Source organism: Podarcis erhardii (genome assembly GCF_964252035.2).
Source record: "Podarcis erhardii genome assembly, chromosome: 6".
Classification (NCBI taxonomy): domain Eukaryota; kingdom Metazoa; phylum Chordata; class Lepidosauria; order Squamata; family Lacertidae; genus Podarcis; species Podarcis erhardii.
This window is the reverse complement of record NC_138510.1, coordinates 57,252,433-57,275,198: the sequence shown is the minus strand read 5'-3', so window position 1 is coordinate 57,275,198 and position 22,766 is coordinate 57,252,433. Positions and strand designations below refer to the sequence as shown.

Genomic DNA, 22,766 nt, shown 5'->3' with positions numbered 1-22,766 from the left:
AACCCAACAACCCTGATCCCAGAGGGATACGAAAAAAGCAACTCCACAAACATTGGAGCATTCTGAAGCAGCCATATGCTGAGTCTTAGGCTAGCGATGGAATATACGGTAATTTTAAGAAAGTGCTTTGAAATAAATGTTGCACTTCTCATGTTTAGTACAAAATACTTTTATCCAAAAGTTTGACCTCTTGTCAAACAGGATTTGCAGGTCTTAGAAATGACACCAAATCCTGCCAAGCAATTTTATCAGATGTGAAGGTGTGATGAGTATATACATACCATGAGCAGCACACTTAATTCACTCCCAACTTCCTGAGAATACTTTGTCTCTGGGCTTAACCCGGTAGATTATTTATTACTATTAAATACATTACTATTATTATATACAGAGAAAACCTTTGTTTCAATAGTGAAATTATATGTCACAGGTTTTAAACCAGTACCAATACCATGCTTTATACTGCTGCATTTTAACAACAAAGGATGTTAATGAAAAAGAGAATGCTTAAAAGTTAATAATATGCGATGTTGAAAATGTTGGATCTAAGATTAAGGACACTCAGGTACAAATTTCTACTCAGCCATGAAGCTATGACCTGTAGGTACTAGATATGCAGCCCAAGCACATACAACTCTTAAAGCTCTAAGCCCTGCTGAAAATTTATCCACTGTTCTATAGCAGAAATCCTTTACAAATTTCCCACTCCCCTCAGCTTTTCAGAAATAATTACACACAGTGTACCCTCTATTTATAACAGGCATGTTTTGCCTTATAAGAAACCAGCAGCCTTCTACCTGGCGTTACTCGGAAATTTTAAGAAACCCCAAAATCAGCACCGTTTTGAAAGGTTCAGTCTGCTATCTTGATTTGAAAAACCTGCTCCCTGATCTCGGGAACCAGCAATTTTTTAAAATGCTGTGTTAAGAGGTGTTCCAAAGCGTAGCAAACAAATGAACAACTTTCCAAAATATATAGCAGAATGGTTAAGACACAGTTGTCTTATTCATTGCACTTATAGTAAATAACTTTACAGCAAGCTGTTTCTGATAACCCCCTAGCAGTGTTAATTTAGTGTACTGTACTACATCCCTCCACAACTCTCTCTCAACTACTTACAATGTCAGAACATAAGCAAGCCACATACTAAGAGTGTATTATGGACCACTGCAGAAATTGATTTAGAGTGCTATGAGTCATGAAGATCATCTGCTCACAAAACAAGAATCCTTTTTGTATCCAGCACAGTAACTCATGATTTAATTTGATTGCCTTAGATTTCTGAACTACAGAAATAGAAAATGCCCCCTCCCCAAAAAGAATCATAAAAGTCAGCAGTACTGGTATTAAATTTTGGCTTTTGATTAAAAATAACAAAGCCCCGAAACCCTGCTTCCCTCACAGCTTTGAAGGACAGTATATCAAAGAATACCAAAAATAGAATTCAAATACACATTATGTAGAGGTCATAAATTATGCAACACTGTAATGAAATTGCACATAGTAATAGCTGTAGTATGCTGGATCAAAGTTCAATCAGCATCTGAAGAAAAGGCAGAGAGCCCTTTGGTTACTTAAATATTATTTAATAATGTACAAATATGGACTATTTTATAAAAGAATCTAGAAGGCACAGCTACACAACTGTGATGACTTAATAATTCAAGTAATTTAGCTGTCAGCAGTCATCACAATTTTCAAATAGGCAGTTCTCTCACCTGCCAAAGCATCTCTATAAAGCTGCACAAAGTGGTTGAAAATATCCTTCGGCAAACACTTCTCATCAGGTAAGCACTGGAGAAGAATTACTATTTCTGACTGGCCTACAGCATGCATTCCTTTTGTAGTGAAGCACCAGCACTTCCTGTTCACATCTGTAGAAGGGAAAGCACAATGAGGGTTTGTAAAAATAAACATATGGAGTACAGTCATACCTCGTATTGCGTACGCTTCATGTTGTGTCTTTTCGCGTTACGTCCCGTGGCAACACGGAAGTACCAGAACAGGTTACTTCCAGGTTTCGTCGCTCGAGCCTGCACAAAGCGCTAAATCATGTTTTGCTCATGTGCAGAAGCGCCAAATTGTGCCACATGCCTGTGCAGACACAGAGCTTCGAGTTGCAGGCATTTCACGTTACGGACGGGCCTCCGGAACGGATCCCGTCCATAACACGAGGTACCACGATAAATGCAAAATTAATGAAGACATTACTGTAGGCTGCTTATTTGCCAAGGCCAAACTAAACACAACAGAGCTCTCTGACTCAGGATCTCATTTATATATATAAAAAACCATGTATGGTTTTTGTGTATGGGTTGTGTGTAGATTTTAGACAACAGTACTGGGTGATTCAGGGTTTTACCCTTCTTGCAATATCACTTTCCTCAATTAAAATTCTGCCCAAGTTATTCATCCTGCAGGTTAAAAGTCTTAGTTACTATAAGGTTGTGTTTCTGACCCAATATGGTAACCTCTGCATTTGCTAGTCTTTACATTTTAAGTCTCTCCTCTCAGCACAGCACTGCAATGGGGAGGAATCCCTCAAATTGGCAGGATTATGGCTTGTGTCTGCCATTGTGCGTCTGTGTGTGTGCCTGCCTGTGTGTGCACAGGCTTGGTCGGGGAGAGGCACAAAGCTAGGGGACACCAAAGTTCATTTTGACAACATCCTCCACTGACATGAAGTCCTTAGACCAAATAAGGTTAGCCACCCCTAGTTTAACCACATAGGTTAAACTAGGCATTCATCTAAGCTGCTAGCATGCGTGAAATGAGGTACCTTGCACAACAGGACTTCTCTCCACCTCTCCCACCTGTACTTCCAAAATCAGCTATGGAGCGTTTCAAGGAACCCTCAGAACAGGTTTAGGGGACAAATGGGGAGAGAAGAGCAAGGGAAGTCCCACTGCATGAGTAGACCTTCTTCCCTGTAGGTGTACCCCTCTTAGAGTTATGCTGAATTACACCATAAAGGTAAAGGTAAAGGTACCCCTGCCCGTACGGGCCAGTCTTGACAGACTCTAGGGTTGTGCGCTCATCTCACTCTAGAGGCCGGGAGCCAGCGCTGTCCGTAGACACTTCCGGGTCACGTGGCCAGCGTGACGAAGCTGCTCTGGCGAACCGGCACCAGAGCAGCACACGGAAACGCCGTTTACCTTCCCGCTATAAAGCGGTACCTATTTATTTACTTGCACTTAAGGGTGCTTTCGAACTGCTAGGTGGGCAGGAGCTGGGACCGAACGACGGGAGCTCACCCCGCCGTGGGGATTCGAACCGCCGACCATGCGATCAGCAAGTCCTAGGTGCTGAGGTTTTACCCACAGCGCCACCCCGCGTCCCCGAATTACACCATAGATAATCTTAAATCCTGAATATTCTGAACTGCATCTTGTTATGCTCATAGGAAGTATGATTTTATAAACCCCATCATTCAGCGTACTGAAGTTCCACTGTAATATCATGCTACTATTAAATCAAGAAATCATCAGTAGCAAGACCAGCACATCTTTTAAATATGTGAATTCATATATTGGGCCTCAGAAAATAATATCCTGGATTTTGGCACACAATCACTTCCAAGACACAGACCAGAAAGACAATTCACCAGTGTTACTTGAAGGTGATTTTCTGCAGTGCAAGAAGTTTTTCACAGGGAAATGTTTTATAAAGCAAAGGAAACTGATTCATTGCAAGATCGTTTTATCATCATCCAAATAAACTGGACTTACAGTTCACAATTTTAACCATGGACAGCAAATTTGCATTTAAAACAAACACAAGGGGGTCAGGGCCACCGTCTTCCAACTGCTGCATCACTGATATATGAGATGGTTTTTCTTCTACAGCATAATCTGAAAGCAAAAAAGGTAGCTGTCAAATGATGGTTGTCAAGTGTCTTATGCAATTTGGCAATAGCATACCTCTCATATTCAAGTACTGTGTGGTCTGTCACCTTATTCAAATGGATGGGTGGAGGCTTTTTTTAAAATGAGATCCCCCCCCCCCAACATTTCATTGGGTTTAGGTAACATCTGAAAAATGCATGCTATCAGTAATACCTACAACAACAGTGAAAGTATTACTGTGAAATCAATTACTGAATACTATTGCCTGTTCTTAAAAAATGAAATAGCATTTGTTTAACAGACCCATAATAAATACCTTTGTAAATCTTTATTTGATAGTGCAACAAAAATAGATTTCTACCCTGGGGCTTCTACACAACATACCTCTATGTCAAGCGCAGTATATGGCATTAAACATAACCATTATAAACCAGTTTTGGCATCTCCGTCATGTATTGCAAATATATGCAGGCCGACCCTCAAAATGATCAAAAGGATTGGTGGGGTTTCCATGGGGAAGACCAGCTTATATATGCTAAGGAAGCCAAGGGGTGCAGTATAACTATGTGTTTTGCATGTGGATATACATTCCTGTGTGATCCTGTCAATAAAAGTTCAATAAAAGGGGTAGAATGCAGGTTCTCACTCCTCAATCAAAGTCCTTCATTTTTCCTGAGAGGAGCAAATGGGAATCCTTTACTGCCATGGGAGATATTAAAGGTATGCACACAGGGGTACCACTGGGTAAGATATAATTTTTCTCCCTAGCCACCGATCACCAAGCCTTCTTCTATCTGCATAGCCCTGGCCTTTCTTCTGTTCCATGCTAGAGTATGATGGAATATTGGGAAGTGGCTTTTATTTGCTTATGTTTACAGTGCCATTATATATAACAATATCAATTAATATCTGAAGAAGTGTGCATGCACACAAAAGCTCATACCTAGAACTAACTTAGTTGGTCTTTAAGGTGCTACTGGAAGGAATTTTTTTATTTTGTTTTGACTATGGCAGACCAACACGGCTACCCATCTGTAACTAATATCAATTAATGAAATCATATTTAAAGGCTATATTCTGAAGCATTCCCATAAACACAAATTCATGAAGCCCTTCTAGTTTTCCTTTTTAAAAAACTTTGACTATCAGGACTTTTGACAGAATGAAGTGTTTGTCAGGTATAAGATTTACTGCAAAAAATAACTTGGAATTTATCCATAAATTTGGAATATATCCATAGTCATTGGTTCTTAATTAGTGAGTTTATAAACTGGTCAGTTTTAGTTGTTTAAATAACTAAACAAATAGTACTTGCAACTCGTCGTAGTATTTTATGAAGAGTCTTATTTCACAGGCAATCATTTAGTTTTATCTATTGCAAACAAGTAGCTACACATAGATATTATTCTCCACTGCTTCAAATTGCAGAAACTTCATGACATTGATATGGAAGATGTAAACAAGAAAAATTGGCAGTATGCCAACAGATCAGACTGGATATTAGGTACTTGCTGTATGTGTGACCACACACCGTAGTGCTGATAACGTCTAGCCCAGCTCAGAAAAGGACTACCCCAGAAATTGGTACTTTCCTAGAAATGCAATCCCTTCTTCCAATTTCACATGCATCCAAGTCAACCTTTTGAACTCCCATCACTATTCAGTACACCTGAATGATTATATGTACACAGAATCCCCATTTGTGTTAGAGATAACAGATATTTTATTAAGCCTGACCTTGCCTGTTAATATTCAGCCCACTGACAGTCAAGACTATTTGACCTTGATCCAGAAGACTTTGGTTTCAATATGGACTGCTCTAGGATGGAATGTTACTCATTAAACCCTAAAACAGACACACCACAATTTAATTCTCACCTCCTTTCACCCCTGTAGAAATAAGAATTGGAGGAAGCCCATCTTCTGGAATAAGATTCATCGCACTGCCAACTGGACTTCCAACCTGAGTAATGCTTCTTGAAAATGCAAGTGTGTTTTCAGTCTACAAGAAGCAATAAACAACAACACTATGTAAATGCATAACTAGACATATTTTACTCTTCATTTTGCAAAATACAAGATACAAAAAACAATCTGTACTATAGGCTTTCATGTAAAAATACATTGCTAGGGAAGCTACTTCTGCCTGTACCCTCTGACCAAGAGACATGTCCAACATATTACAACAAAAATCAGAACTTTTCCTCACCTCTACGGGTGAAGTAGTGTTGCTCATGGGTTTGCTTGGATCATGTGACACTGCTAGCGCTCCAGGGGAGGTTGTTCCAGCCACTGTCAATTTGGCTGCATCAGCAACTTCCCCATTGGGTAAGATGCCATCAGCAAACCAAACACGTCTTTGTTCTCTGGGCTGAGCCACTAAGGAAGAGATGGGAACAACTCATCAAAAGAAATGCATGCATGAAAAGAGAAGTGAAGCTAGCTGGCTTTAATTGAGATACAGAAATACACTGAAACACAAACTAAAAAGCAGCAGCGGTAGGGAATATTTCCAAGGCCACAACCAAAAGAAGAAGAATCTGATTTTGGTTCAGCAGTTCCCATAGTGGTTGTTTTTAAAGGCAGCTTATCTTTTTCATCAGCAGTTGAAGATATTTTTTAAAAAGAACATTGTAAATAGTAATTTTATCTTTAGTGATAACCAGATTAATATTCAATCATTTAGATCTAAGCATCTTGATCCTATAGTTAATCTCTAAACTGAATAAATACCTCCACCAGATACATTGAGTTAAGGAGGCTTTCCTATGCAAATAAAGAACCAGTTTGAGCAGTGCTCAAACACTGACATTTACACGGGCAGATATAGCCATTTCATTTTCACTTGATGAAAATAAACTGCTTTAGAGTGCTGAGTAACTATCAGACCATGCTTCTCATCAGCCATGGGTGTTTCATATACCCACTTGCCTTTGAGTAAATCCCATTGAATTGGGATTCTACTGTTATTTTTACACAAACTATCACAGATGCTGGTCATCTGAAAGACCCTATATGCCAAAAATCTCTCTATAGGTAAAAACAGGTAAGGTTGTAAAATGTATACAGTGCAATAAAGATGGTTGAGTGGTCAGATTTGCACCACTGTTTAGGAATTATATGAAGAAGTATCAAAGGGAAAGTTGACATAAACTACTGACTTAGATGTCTTTTTTTCAAGTCACTTGGGTAGGAAAAATTGCTACAGCAGAAACAACAAATGAAGTTCAGGCTCCGCAAATAGTTTTTCCTTATGTGTGCATGTCACTTCTTTGGATTGCAGCCCAAGTAAATAATACTAATCAGCATTAACACTAATCAGCATTTTGATAACACACTTAGAATTCAGAAGTACTCTGTATGATGGCAGAGGTCATCATACAGGGTGACCAAAGCAGTTTCTGTGCCAAAACTGGGCTTAAACCTCGATTGAAATGGATCCAGAAACTCAGTTTCTTCCAAAAGTGCCTGGATCTGGTCTGCAACCACTTGCTCCAGAACCTTGCTCAAGAAAGGGAGATTTAGCAACTGGCTGGTAGTTAGCTAGGTTTTTCGAATCCAAGGAAGGCTTTTTAAGGAATGGTTTCACCACTGCCTCCTTCAAACATAAAGAGGGGGAGTAGGGAGATGGAATCTAAGCAGAAGAAAAGAAGAAAAGAAGATCCCTACCTTCTGCACCTGGATGCTTTAGGACTCCCACAGGTACCATAACAGTAGGTGGTGGAGAGTTCAGAGCTCCAGAAGCCTGTGCTTGCTGTAAGGGAGGAATGGTAGAACAGTACTCAGCAGGATTGTTAGGATTAGGGCTCTGGCTTGAGGCACTCATCATGTTCTCCCAGGCTTGTGCTAAGGAAACACAAAACACACAAAAAGGCAATTAGTACACCAGAAAAATCATGCAACCACTGCAATTCTAAGTTTTGCGATATATCAGATTAATGGCTCTTTTCCTTCATCAGAAAATATATTTATGCAACTATAAGTCCTGAACCTATCCAGGTGTGGTCTAAACATCTGCCTCTGCTCCCTAAGATGAAGTAGCAATCTGAAGGAAGCAATGTAGACAGCTCTGCCTTTTCTAAAATATTTCATGCTCACATCCATACTTGTTTTTTTCATCAGCAATACTGGGACAGAGCTGCTCCTTGGATGTCCTCTGCATGATTGGCAGAGATAGTGGAGCTGTCCACTTATGCCGATAGCCCAGTACCCCATGCTCAGGAAAGCACAGAACTAGATTATAACTTTAACGAAGTCAAAAATAAAAAATAAAGACGAATCTCAAAATATTAGATGAAATCCACTGAATAGTTGGCACCTTTAGCATGGTATGTTGTGTAACTGAGAAATATGATTATTATTAATACTGGAAAAATATTTTTACTACAAAAAACTGACTCAGCCTAGAGCTTCAAAGGATACCTAAAAGCTGGTGGCATGTTCAAGAGTCTGAACTTATCTCCTCTTGGGCCTCTGTGGTTTGGAAAAAATATAACCACTGTAAAAGGGATTCCCATCCAACTATCCAACTTTCCTTTACAATCTTTATGAATTGTCTGGCAATGATTTTTTAAAAAATAGGAACGTGTCTGGGACTGTAAGTAGATGAGCACCAAAACACAAACACCACACTTCTCTATTCCACCCCATCCACTTCAACATTCCCACAAGTCAGTCACCAATTGAACAATCACTACTTCAGCCTCCTGAAGCAAAGAACGATGAAGTACTTGTTGTACTGTACCCAAATACACCAAAGTAACCAAATTACAAACAACAGGAAAGCAGCAGCTTGGTTCCAGGCACAGAAATACATGCACCTACAGACAATGTGGACCCTCTTATAAATACCATTTCTTTCCCATCACTAGTGAGTAATGGAAAGGAAAGGCTTCTGAAGGGAAATTACAGCTCAATTAATTTTATTAGACCTTGTTAACAAAAAACGTTCAGATACAAATGAACCTACCGTATTTTTCGCCCCATAGGATGCACCGGCCCATAGGACGCACCAAGTTTTTTGGGGGGGGAAAGAAAGAAAAAATTTTTTATTCCCCCCAAGGCGCTTGTGGGGCTGGCAGCGGGCAGAAGTGCTCTTCTCCCCGCCGCCCGCCTTCAGACCAGGTCCGGGGACAGCAGGAAGACGCGCTGTGCCTCTCCACTGTCCCTGGAGCTTGTAGGGCTGGCGGCGGGGAGAAGCACGCGTCTCCCCGCCGTCAGCCTCCAAACCACATCGGGAGACAGCGGGATGGCAGCGTTCCACCTCCCCGCTGTCCCCCGACCTTGTGGGGCTGGCGCTGGGGCTCTCCAGGCTTCAGCTAAAGCCTGCATTCGCCCCATAGGACGCACACACATTTCCCCTTCATTTTTGGAGGGGAAAAAGTGCGTCCTATAGGGCGAAAAATACGGTATATCAGGTTCCAACCTCGCACAAGTACAATCCAAAAGTATTATTCATTAACCGAATGGAGTCAGCTACCTCTGTTACAAAAGCAAGGGTGTTTCACAATATATACTCAGGGCATCCTTAAGAAGGGCTTAGCTCAGTAGTAAAGCATCTGCCCTGTAAGCAGAAGGTTCCAGGTTCAATCACTGCCATCTCCAAGAAGGACTGGAAATGTCACCTGCCTGAAGGCCTGCAGAGCTGCTGTTACTCAATGCAGATGACACTGTGCGTGATGGACCGCTTATCTGACTTGAAATAATGCAGCTTCCTATGCAACTCCCCCCTCTTCTCAAAGATTAATATTTCTTGTCCTCAAAAATCAATGTCACTTTAGTCACTACTTTTTAATTCATAGTTGCAATAAACCCACCATTTCCTGTCACATTTCTATCAGCCTATAGGGAGAGATGTTAATATTTAATGCTTTAAATAGCACTGTACTTAAACTTCGGTAGCTCATTGTCAAAACGCAGTACAAATTTTAACAACATAATTCTTAGAATCCTTTTGAGACAGATAAGAAGTGACATTTCTGAGCTTATATACTCAGCTTTTCAGGCCAGGCATCTTTTCAGGCACCAAAAATGTAATGTACGAAGCACAAAATGTCTGGAGCTACTGTCAAGATCACTGCCTTACATAAATCACTTGCAAGCGTTTATTCTCTCTCATCTTCTAAGTCATGAAAGCAAGATTTACTGTGTTTTTGTGTGCTCAAAAGGAGTTCCCACAACCAGGAACACTGTTTTGGAACAGAAGATTAAATTGCAACAAACCGTACACCTACCTCTACCTCTACTTGTATAGAAGGTACACGGATTTCTACCTGAAAAAGTGAGTTCAAGTCATCTGACACTATTTAAAGATCTGATGGGATCCAGATCAATCACACTCCATGCACAAACATTGAGCCTGCCTAGTTTCTTCTATAAATCAGGAATTGTGGAAACAGGTTAGTTTTGAAATAGCTCATGAGTACAGATAGGCTTTAGATTGGGACATCACTTTAGAAAATAATTATCCATATTGAAATAATTTCCAGTAGGGAAACAAAACGCACTAGGCCACATTATTTATCCCACTCATGTACATGGTTGGTTCTGTACAGCACAATGTTAGTGGAACTTACATTTGGTTCCTACCATGTTACTTACCATTCATTAGGACCGAATGGCAAATTACACACACTCTGGCTTCCTTTCTGTCCATATATAGCAGTTTGCATTTTAGACTGCAGCAGGCTGCACAGAAGACCTTAAGTAAAATAGGAAAAATATATTCAGTCACTTAGCACTCTTTTATGACAAGTTTTCAGATTGAATTCTGTACTTATATAGCCGACACTCACCAGTGCTGCTTTATCCTCACCCTACAGGGAAAGTGCTAGAATGACCCCACCAACAACAACAACCCAAAACAACCTTAGTGCAATATTCCTGTCTTGTAATGAGTTATGGGATTTATATTGATCAGACAGAATATAACCTAATGGGATATAATAAAACTAGAGGCACCAATTATTCACATTATTTGATTACGCTGAAAACAGGAAATGTCTGAGTTAATATTGTGGTATGCAGGTGATCATCCTGTGCAGAATATCAAAATCTTATGGTCTTTATAACCTTGGCCACTTTCCCACTTCATAAAATTAAGTCATTAGAGGTCTGAACACACTTGCCCTCAACTCTGTGTTAAGGTCTCAATGCACCTACACTGAAACAGTTAGCCAGTCAACATTTACAGTTTCATAGCGGCCAAGCTTTACTTCACCTTTATCAAACAGCAAATATACTCAAGCATAGTCAAAATGCACCAAAAATAGCTCCCGGTTTTAATTCAGGAAGTAAGGCTGGTTTTGTCCTATTAGTTATTGCCTTATATTGCATAGACGGTAGCATTTCAATTTCTAATGAGGTTCTTGTACTCTTTCCTTCCTGTGATCTAACAATATATATTTAATGAAAAATTAAACAGCCACTCAACTTTGAATGAAATTTTCCACACTCAAAAAAACAACAACATACAATATATTATATTTCTACACTCATGGAGGGTTTGTTGCTGGAAAATTCAGCTCAACAGTAGACTAGGATGGCAATTTAAATTTATTTTTAAAAAAATCAGTGCCCTAAGCTGGGAAATGAAATGTTAACTTTTCATTCATAATTTACTATTCCAAATGTTCCAACTACATTAAACAAACCAAATATTTAACAATAATCCTTTTACAGAAATGAAAGCTTTAGATTAACTGCTGAAAATTCTTGTAGCATGTATGCAAGATGTCTCTTCCCTCATTATCTCATGGAGAAAGAAAAATACAAACTGGCCTAATCTCTACTGAGGATCTCCCCAAATCAATTGTTTTTTTTAAACCATGTTCAGGACAATCTTTGCTAAAGTTGAATTTAGTAAGGTGCAAGTTCTTATGTAACTTATTCACTGGAGGAAAAGAGTATCACACTGGATACAGTAATGCTTATTCGTCAAGGTCAATGAAAAATCTGCTGTCCAGAGGAAATGAACTGTAAATAAAGCAATGCTAAAAGACTTCATGTAAAGGAAAACATCAGCATAGTGTTGGGTATTATAGTGATTATTACCTATACCAATTTGTGCATCAGCATGAAATATTGAGGGAGAGAGACGTTCTTAGACAGCAAGAAACTACAGTGGTGCTATCAGGGCAGTGACATGCAATCCCACTTTCAATACTCTTTGTACCTGCAAAGGTTTTGGGGCAGCCACATTTCTTCATTTTCAACCAGTGCATATCCTGTAACTGTCTGTTGAAACCCTGTTACTTTTTATACTGCAAATGTTCTGATTTTGTTGCACTATACCCCTCCGTACAACAATAATGAGGTAGCACTGGGACAGCATCACAGAACAAATTTAAGCAAAATAAATCCACCACTTTTGCACTATTGTGCCAAGGATACGTTGCGGAATAAACCTGTGATAAAACACCAGCCTGAAGGGGCTCTCAGTGTAAAACAAGTTTCAAATGGGAAGAAAGAGGTGTCTATTACAGTTAAATGGTTTTAAAAGGCCTAATGTTTTACTACAAGCAGGAATCCCACTGAAAGAAAAGCCCCTGTGCTTTCTTTGATAAATAAAATGGATAATTGCTAAATAAAACACTGTGATATTCCATTTCTACAGCACCATGCACAGCTGTGCTGATTACAGATCTTTTATTCACTTAATTCTACTTTACCTTGTCTTAGCTGAGAACAATATTCAAGTCTGTATTTTTATAAGGCCCCAAGATATCAGGCTTATTTTACATCCAATTTAAAATGAAAGCACAGAAATCCTAAATGCCACACATTTACTTATTTCTCAGGAATACTTAAAAAACAAAATATTGGTATTTTTTCAGCTGAAAACCAGATAACATGATACAAAGCCAGGCTTACGAATGACTTTTTGTTTGGTCACTTATGCTAAGTCAGCATTCCTTTCAGGCAACCAGACAGAAAATATTTTTCATCGTCTCTAAATCTGCTAATGAATTAGTTACATGCAGGCAGGTGGGATATAAAGATATTGTGGGAACATAATGTTTGTGGACTTATTTCTACTTATGTGTGCTAAAACCACTTGTAAAATGGTCCAACCTATATAAGAAGCACTTGTACAGAGAAGTGCTTTACCCATAACCAATATCATGTATTTGTAGCTATCACAACATTCCCTCTCAACCCTAGAGTCTTCTAAGAATTTGGAGTGGTGTTATATTGTAATAGTGATACCACAAATGTATGAAATAACAAGCAAATCAGTTAATTTTTGGCTGATCAAATATTCAGGGCAGAGATTGCTTACTGCTTGCAGCAACGGCTTGAAAGCATGGCAAGCACCTTTAGAGAACGACATACAACACTCTACTTAAAAAGGAAAAGGCAAGTCAGGAAACAGCCACTGCCTGAAGACACCTCTTTCCCCCTCCCTCTACTTTCACCCTTTCTGATCTGGAGCAGGAAAGGCCAGCAGAAGGGTTGCCAATTTGGTCTCCATGGCCGGACTCACCAGCTGCTAAACCACCTCCCAACCTCTCATCATGGACCACCCCACAGCTTGAAAGCTGGGGTGAAGGTTGGCTGTTTCTTACTCTTGCCAGAATGTGATGCCACACTCACCACGGCAAGCAGCCTATAGTGAAAAGTGGTTTACCCAGTGGGGCAGAGCAGCACCCTAGATTCCCATCAGCTGGGCTGCTGCTGCTGCTGCTACTTATCAGGAGGAGGAAGCCAAGGTATGAGGCATCACAGAAGTTGGTGTGGTGCGTCCACACTGGCAAAGCCAATCTGGCATTCCCGCCAGTTGAGCCACACCACACTGAACTCTCTGTCACCTTGCTCCACTACCTCCCAGTATGCTGCAGCAACAACACCGCTGCCAGAAACCTAGTGCTGCAGCTCTGCTTCTGCCTGTACTTAATCACAAAGTGTGCTGGGGGGGGGGACCCCATAAGATTCAAGAAGTTATTTATTTGGGGTGTGTACTTGTTTTCTAGCTTGACGCAAAAATAACAATTAATAATACCTTTAACACTCGTGTTATTTTCAGTAGCCATTAAAATAAATAGATATCTAACCTTAATTTGCTAAAAACTACAAAATGCTTACCAAAAATATCCCCCCAATTCTGTGGCTTCAATCATTTGTGAAAATATTCCATTAAATATAAACATACCTTTCCACAGGCTCTGCAATGGTGTCGCCTTTTAGTGAATGTAAATCTGGCCTCACATTTCATGCAGTTTGGTGCTTGAGAATCTGGAACCCAGACCGGAGCCACTTCGCCCAAAGTAGTAAATGGCTTTCTTGTAGGAACTCCAAACTGGCCAGCTCCAAGATCATTGTCCGGACTATCTGAAGCTGCTGCAAGGCACGAACTACTAGAAACCCCAGACTTATAATCATCAGAATGCTCCCCACCAATATCTGTGACTGATGCACTCAGTGATGTTTCATCAGAAAATACATTTGCTATGTTTTCACCTACTTTTACTTTTCCAGATACATCATTTTTGTTTTTACTGTTTCCTCCACAGTTTGGGGGAACCAGATCATTTTGTAAATGGTCCGATAATGGCTTTGGAATTTGTAGTTTAAGATTTGTAGGCTGTTTGGGTCGGGCACCACCAAAAGGAACACTGAGAGGTTGCAGACTAGCTGCTTGTTTTGGTGATGCTTGACTTGTTTCGGATGGTACCTGACTGCAGAGATTATGTAAATGTTTTTTTTTAATTTGGTCACCAGTGCAGTTCAAAATGAGCCCACTTCTCTCTGTGGCCTCATTTCCTCTTTGTTCATAAACATTATTGTAACATTCTGATTTGCTCTCCTCTATCTCCTTTTCCTCAGTCACTGAGTCTTCCTTGGAGGGTAAAGTCTTTGGAATATGAGCAAGAATTGGGTTCTGTATTCCATAGGAATCACAACAATTGAGCAGAGCACTTGATGCCGATGTACCCATGACATCAGTGGGGCTGGAATCTTCAAACTCATCCATATATGCTCCCTTTAAGTCCTGACTTGCTACTGTCATGCCATCGCTGCTATCTCCATTACTACTACATGCTTCCTCCCGCTTTGCTGTATGCAACAGTGTTTCATCCTCCCCAGGTGTTTGCTCATTACTGATCTGATTTTCTTTAGTCAGTTCCCCATTTGCCATCTCCTGAGATTCTGATAAACAAACTGTCGTGCTGAGCAATTCAGTTGAGCTGAGTATTTTTTCATATTTGTCAGCTTCGTTGTCAGCAGCACCAACATCCATAGAGGCCAAATGTCCGTCAGAACTTTCACCATGATTACCACTTTCAAGCGTATTTGGCTGACAAGTTGCAGAGACCTCACATATCCCTGACTGAAATGGCTGGGCTGCTGGTTCTGCAACAGAAACCTCTGTGGAGAAACCACCATTACGTGAACTAGGTAAACAGTTTCTAGTTTCCAGCTGAGCAACAGTATCAGTATCAAAACCCTCACCTGACGCACAGCTTTGCTGTATTTTAACACTAGGGCCAAGTGGCCTCTGCAATGTAATTACATTCATCCCTGCTGCTGCAGTTTCTGAGAAATGAAGGTCTTTATTTGAATTATCATTCTCCTTTAACCGAGAAGAATATCCACTGGATAAGCAGGCAGAAGCAGCAACACTACAATGGTTGAAAAAATCTTCTTCTGCAGGTAGCCTGTTCGCTTGTACTGCATCTTTTTCAGTATCTGAATCTTTTTCAATGGACCCGTTTACAGTAACATCAATGTGATCAGTTTGTTGGGTTTCATTATCCAGTGTAAAGCTAACCGTATCCATTCTGGGGGAATTGCTGTAATTTCTACAATCTAACAAATCACTTTGCAGTCCTTTTTTGTCACAGTTATGCATGACTGCTACTACAAGAACGTTTTTTTCCTCTGGTTTCTTTTTCCTTCCTTCTTCATCCATCAAATTGTACAGGGCATTTCGATTGCTATTTCTCTTAACTAGCTGATGATCATCTGTTGCTGCCTGATCATCAATCCACATGTTTGGGCTTTCTTGTCTTATATTAAGATTCTTTCCATTAGAACAGCAATCTCCTCCTCCTGTTGATGCAGTGGCTAACTCAGACAGGGAGAATGACTTCAACTTTTGCGGACACTCATTAGGAATTGTGGATTCATTCACGTTGGCCAGAGCTGGGTTAAAAGACAGCCGATGGGAAGGAGGATCTAGGATCTTATTCCACTTTGCATCCAACAAAGCAGGTGAAATAGCTTCATCTGAAAAGATAAGTAACTTAAATCAATGTGCAATAAATTTACCATATGTAACTTATACTTTGCACAAGAAGTTTGTATATCAAAGGAAAAATACATAATACTGTATTGGCCTGAATATAAGCCTCACTTTTTTTCCAAATTCTGGCTGTGGAAAGTTTAAAGTATGGCTTAAATTTGCGACCTTACAAAAATTGGCTTTTATGATATTGCTGCTGAAACAGATATATGGTAAAACGGAACAGGTGTGAATGCCTGCGGAATTTTAAGGGAGCAGCTTGTATTCAGGTATTTTCTTTTTTCCTCCCCCCCCCCCCCCGAATTTTAAAGATGCGGCTTTTATTTGGGTGTGGCTTACATTCGTGCCAATACGGTACTAGTAGAGGCAGCAACACACACCTAAGCTTTGTTTATCAGCAGTTGGAAGGATTGTTTTAATTAGGTCTTACACTATAAACATTCATTCATTTCATTATCATGGTATGTTCCAAAGAATTCCAAGAACTGTAGACCACAGAATTACAGAGTTGGAAGGAACTACGAGAGCCATCTAGTCCAACCCCCTGAAGTGCAGCAATCCTTCACCCCTGTGTGGGTACTACATTGCAAGTGTATTGCATAACAATAATTATTATCTTATTTTGCAAGAAGCAATTATAGTTAAACTAGCTTAAACCCAGGGTCAGACAAGATCCCAGTTTGCATGAAAATTACTGTATTTCCATCTTTTGAAATGTATGCAGTTCTACAGTCACAAAGGTCTCAGTCTAAATCAGAACCACAGTGTAGGTTGGTTTAACACTTTACCTCTTGAAGTTTCCCAATGAAAACCACCCATAAGTTGCTATTTGCCCTAGAAGAACACACAAATGGGTGTCATATGTTTTTCATTCCAGAGTGAATAGCAGCTTAAGGGAGTAATTTTGTTAGGAAAAAAGCACAGAGACAAAGTATTAAAATATTCCTTACCCTGTGCTGGAGACCCAATGCAGATTAGGTACTCCCACAACTGCTATTTTTTAAATCAAATTCAAAAAGATGAAAATGCAGTCATACATTTCTCTAGATTATTAGTTTGGCTCCCAAGTTAGATTTCTGGTTTTGATTAGTCTCTAAGGCCTGGAACAGAAATATTTCTTTATAATACACATCTTATGGGAATACGTCATCTTAACATCTTGATTGATATATTTAGCTGCAAACCAGAGGAAGTACAAAACAACAGCATTAATTAAGACAAACATGTAAAACCCAAACAAGAACTGACATCATACAAGTTATTCAAAGAAGCTGGGGACAATATAGCACAGCAAACTGAAATGAATGTCAATTTTGGAGACTCAAAAGCACATTGAAATTCCTGTTTAATCTTAAAGCTAATTGGGTGACCTTGGGCAAGACATCATCTTGCAGCTTTAGCTAACTTCACAGAATTATCGTAAGCATAAATGAAATTAAAATAATTGCAAATAGCTTCTTATACTGAAAAATATTGTGGAAGCAAAAGCATTTCTAGTTACTGTTCCCTTTGTAGATGGCATTGTTAACAGTATTCCAATTCTTAAGTGTTTTACATAACTATGTAGCTTAGGAACACTGCAGAAACACTCGAATAAACTTGCTTTATATATTCTCCAGTTGCCAAACTCAAAACAGAGATCATGTAAAATTAAATAAATGCATGTTTGTTCCACATATAATGAAAAAAAAATCATATACTATATTGAAAATCTCTGTAAAGGTAATAGGGCCCAAGCACAGAAAGTCGATTAGTTAGTATACTGCTGCCAACTGTATATACTGTTCTGGGTAAAACTAGACAAAATGAGAAATGTATGGTCCCATTTCACATGTCTTTTTTTGGGAGGGGGGGAATAGCAAACATTAAGAAGCTCATCAGGACTGGAGCTGCAATGCTTAAAAACTGTAGTTTGTCCCTTTCCCCCGCACCATGGTTCTTTTTATACACATGATACAGATGCTGCTATTTACCAGAAAGGAAAGTTGCCACTGTCACCAATGGCAGCTTCTCCCTCAGGGCAAATAGCAGTGGAGGGTTCACACCCCCTCCCCCCCCCCAATTTATTTTTTAAAAGCAGGCCACATTAAAGGAGAACATGCATTTCTAATATCATCTAGCTTGGCTGCCAGTTTGCAATCTAAACCATGGCCAAAATATAAATACTTCATCAAAGTGCACCTACTGCCTTTTATACACGCACACAAACATAAACCAATCAAACCTATTTTGGCATTCTTATGGTAACAAATTTGCAGTGCTATACCAGTTTAAGGTGGTGAGTGTTTTAAGAACTCTTCAGCTGCAGTAGTGACTGGGGAGGAAGCAGAGACCCTTTCTGGGGAGCAAAATCTGTCACTACAGCATTCAGATGAACAGCCCTGAGATTGGTGGATGAAGGGCAGTATGCAAATTTAGTAAATATAAATAAAAAATGATAAATGAAGAGCTGCAACTTCTCCACCCACTGAAGAACGGCTGGATAAAGAGACAGATTCACCCAATTCAGCCACATGTGGCCGACGATGATATTGTCTTGGCACACAATGCTCAATGCCAGCAACAGCAAAAGCAAAAATCCTCTCAAAATTTAGTCCTCACACTCCCCAAAAGGGGCTGCTTTTTGCCTCTCCAACCATCCTTCTTCCAGCATCCGCCCTTCAGGCTGCTGTGGTGCTTTCTCAAACAGCAATCCAGGAATCATATCTGCTTTTTGCAAATACATCATTTAGCACCGTAAAAAGGGAAACCACTCAGGAAAGCAATTAGTCTATGAGTTATACCCACAGACTAAAACCATTTTCGTTTCTCAGAAGAATACTACAGTGTGGATAAGTCCTAAGAAAGCCATTTCTATCAGCCCAACTAGCGAATAAATGTTGGCCAAAAAAGGTAACCAAATCACATTAACTCTCAAATAGCACTTTGATTGCTTCTGTAGTTGGAGTCATTAAACACCAAAGGTTGTGTTTTTCCTTATAAAAGCTATTTATTTATTAATGGCATGTGGTGCCACAAGATGACCATTAGCTGTGATGGCTTTAAAAATGGGATTAGACCTTCCATCAATTAAGTCTAACAATGCCTATTAGTTATGATGACTACTGTATATGAAGCCTCCATGTCTGGAAGCAGTATACCACATTACTAGGTCTTGGGGAGAAAAAGTGGGCATGGAAATAGCTTACTTATAATCTCCCCAAAGGCACCTCTTTGGTTTATGTGAGAAACAGGATGCTGAACTTGACAGACCTTTCATCTAATCCAGCCAAGCTCTTTTTGGGTTTGCCTGTTTCCATTGTTACACTTTTCATGCCAGAGAATGCCCTACTTGTACAAATTATACAATGATAAATCCTATCGTTATAGCACGCATTCACAACAGTGGAACAGTGAAGTAGCATAGTATAGGGAGGAAAGTGACAGCTACATACAAATCACGTAACAGGGAATACAGCAATCACAGACAAACAAACCACTTGGGAATTTAATTTTACAAAACATGTTTGATGTTTCAGTATTGTGTGAATGCCATTTTTTCTTCTCTCTCCTCAATGTACACATTTAGTAATGTAGTTAGTAAGTTAATAAGCTCTTGTATTCCTACAACAACCCACAGAACCTAGGGAGGAATACACCTACCAAACCCCATTAGAGGAAGGCTTCCACAACAGGGCTTTCCCCTCCCACACATGCAACATCTATAATTTGCTCAAGGGGTTGAGAGAATCCCCAAAACAGCACACAAGAGCAAGGGATCATTCCATCTGGGAAACTGATATGCTTGTACAGATGGAACATTTGTAACAGCGTGAAGCTGAATTCCCCCCTAGTTATTTGTGATTACTCAGGGAGTTTACTGTTATTATTTTGTGATGTAAACTAAATGCTAACACAAACGACAAGCTGTAACCAATATTTGTTCTTAGTTTACCACTCATGGTTCATCTGGAGGAGACAGACCATGAGCCTGGGTTCAAATGCAAGGCTAAGCCGAACTATGGCTTAGTCCTGGGTAGTGCAGTGGCAGCAGGAGCAGGGGAAAAGGGCAGTGGTCACAATCCCCTGGACCCACACATTTGCTCATTTGTGCTAAGCCACAGTTTATGTTAGTATTATGTGCAAATTTTAGCCATCAGTTAGCAAAGTCATAGGTATAGGAAACAAACAATTAATCAGTGTTGTAAAAGCTAGTTAAGACTTGTGCTAACTAGGAGCACAATGAAATGTAACACTGAACTTAGTGTAAAATGGGGGATTGATCTGGGAGTATGTGCATTCTAGGTGGCAAAAGAGCAGATGGAAGCTGATTACTTCTTATCCACAGACAGCTAATCTTATCTGTACTAGCTCTAGCTGCAAGCAATTCTCACCTGTAAATTATATATCTATGCAATTGTGCCAATGTTTGACACCCAATTAATACAGGGATATCATTCATGTAATCACTGAAATTTTTAAGACAATTATTTTAACTGTTTCTACCTAGAAAAAAATCGTAGATTTCTCAATATCCTTTTCAGACTTTTATTCCCAGCAAATGCATAACAGATGTTAGTTACAATTGAACAGGAAATACGAAGAAATACAACCAGAGTCACAGATCCAGATATTAGTTTGCATCTCCAGCCCTAACAAAAGTTACTCACCTTCATTTTGTTCAAATTCATCTAAAACCTTATCAAGGTTAAAAGCCTCTGCCTGGAAATAGTTCTCCATTTGTCAGGAAATGCCACCCAGCTCCTTGTCTGAACCTGTCAAGCAGACAGCCAGTTATGAACTTCTAGCAATATTCCAATGTCCCATCATAAAATTTAGAGATTATTACCAAGCTTAAAATTTAAGCTAGTTTGACTATTTCCTATAAAATCAAAAGCATTTCCCAGTATTACAAAACTGTGATGATGAAACTGTATTGATCCTCTAATTCCTAATGCCTCATCCATATCAGCCAGATATACAAATAAATTAGAAGCCTTCTAGACTAAGAAGGGACTTAAGGATTTATTTTGGTTTTATCAGTTATTTGCTGCAAGTATTATTATTATTATTTTTAAAAACCCTAATAAAATCATATTGTTCCTTTTCTTTCTAAAGACGGGAAGGGGAAACCTAACTCACAGATCTAATGGATGGAAGTGGTTAGGGTTGCATGTCTCCAATGGGGAGGGGGGACGTTATGTGGGAAAGCTCCATAGGCACAGTTCTATTTTCACTAGCAGTAATCAATGTTAGGCCCTGAAACAAGGCACTCCAAGGGCAGAGTATATGACTGGCCGAGACATGATCAGGTCTGCATCCATGCCACTCTGGAACTGGTATATCTAATTTCCCTCTCCATTAGAACCAATGGGGTGATTCTTTTAAAAAAGAAAAGGCTCCCTGGGAGCCAAGAAGAAGACAAGTCTGTCCTTACACCTCCAACCTTGCCAGTGCTAGCCAACATGGGATTAAAAATAGAATACAATCTGTCACTTCACACCCCAACCTACAACTCACTTGGAATCACACTCTTAGCTAACTTTTGGAAATAAAAGTCTTTTGTAAGCAACTTAGAGAGTTCTTGTTTGAGTTGAGTAGTACAGTGGTACCTTGGTTTAAGAACAGTTTGGTTTAAGAACGATTCAGTTTACAAACTCCGCAAAACCAGAAATAGTGCCCCGGTTTGCAAACTTTACCTCTGTCTAAGAATGGAATCCGAACGGTGGAAGGGCAAAGGCAGTGTGAGGCCTCATTAGGGAAAGCTCACCTTGGTTTAAGAACGGTTTCGGTTTAAGAACGGACTTCCAGAACGGATTAAGTTTGTAAACCGAGGTACCACTGTATATAAATTTGGTTAAATGACAGCAGGATGACTGGCATGATGATAGAAAATGTACCAATCTATTCTTTTATGTATCCACTAAAACTAAGATCCTATGTAAAATATGAAACATTGCAGGACTTCCTAAAAGAACACATTCAGTGAGCTTCACAATGGCAATTATTAATAACTTTGAAACAAAATTAATATGTAACAACTACTGAAACCAATTTACTGCCTAACACTGCCAGCCTCCATTAGTATCTACTCCTTCTACCAAAGCAGAGCTCCCCCATTCTACCCACCAGACCAGGTGTGTGTGCTCTAGTGGGAGAGGGCGAAGGGCACTGAGCTGGCACAGGATCTACTGGATCTTCATCGAGCCCCAGTGCCATCACGGTGGCATCAGTCCTAATCTAGACCCCACCTTCTGCATCGCCTAGCGTTGTTTTAATTTTTGTAAGCTGCCTTGAGCCCTGGTTTTGGGGGAAAAGGTGGGGAATAAATAGACAAAAGAATAAAAACTAGATTTGTCCAGATTGTACAAGCACAGCTAAAACACAGAAAGCTAAAAAGTTATAATCAATAATAGCTGAAAAGTAATTAAACAACAATGGAATTAAAACAATGTAAAAAATAAATCTATTAAAATACAGACGGTAAAAACAGCACAACACTATTAAAAACCCTTTCCTTAAAAGCAATCAGCTCCCAAAGGCCTGATGGAATAAAACAATCTTCACCTGCCAGAGGAAGGACCACAAGGACAGAGTTCAGTCTAGGCTCACCAGGAAGGGAGTTCCAAAGTCTGGGAGTAGCCTCTCCGGCGTTCTCACAAAAGGTGCCTGTGAGCGTGGCAGGAATGAGAGAAGGG

At 39.7% G+C, this 22,766-nt stretch overlaps 1 protein-coding gene across 3 annotated transcripts in view; it reads right to left on the bottom strand.

Moving 5' to 3' along the window:
• ZFYVE9 (zinc finger FYVE-type containing 9) overlaps positions 1-22,766 on the bottom strand; it is a 49,712-nt gene that overhangs the window by 14,820 nt on the left and 12,126 nt on the right. For 2 of the 3 annotated variants that reach the window (XM_081866871.1, XM_081866870.1), the window contains exons 2-8: positions 13,996-16,073; positions 10,446-10,545; positions 7,515-7,691; positions 6,055-6,224; positions 5,724-5,847; positions 3,729-3,851; positions 1,719-1,874 (exon numbers count right to left, since the gene is read on the bottom strand). In XM_081866871.1, coding sequence (XP_081722997.1) covers positions 1,719-1,874; positions 3,729-3,851; positions 5,724-5,847; positions 6,055-6,224; positions 7,515-7,691; positions 10,446-10,545; positions 13,996-15,837 — 2,692 coding nt within the window. In that variant the 5' untranslated portion in view covers positions 15,838-16,073. Of the gene's footprint in view, positions 1-1,718; positions 1,875-3,728; positions 3,852-5,723; positions 5,848-6,054; positions 6,225-7,514; positions 7,692-10,445; positions 10,546-13,995; positions 16,074-20,738; positions 20,844-22,766 lie in introns of those variants that run through there. The other variant, XM_081866869.1, reaches the window with a different exon arrangement.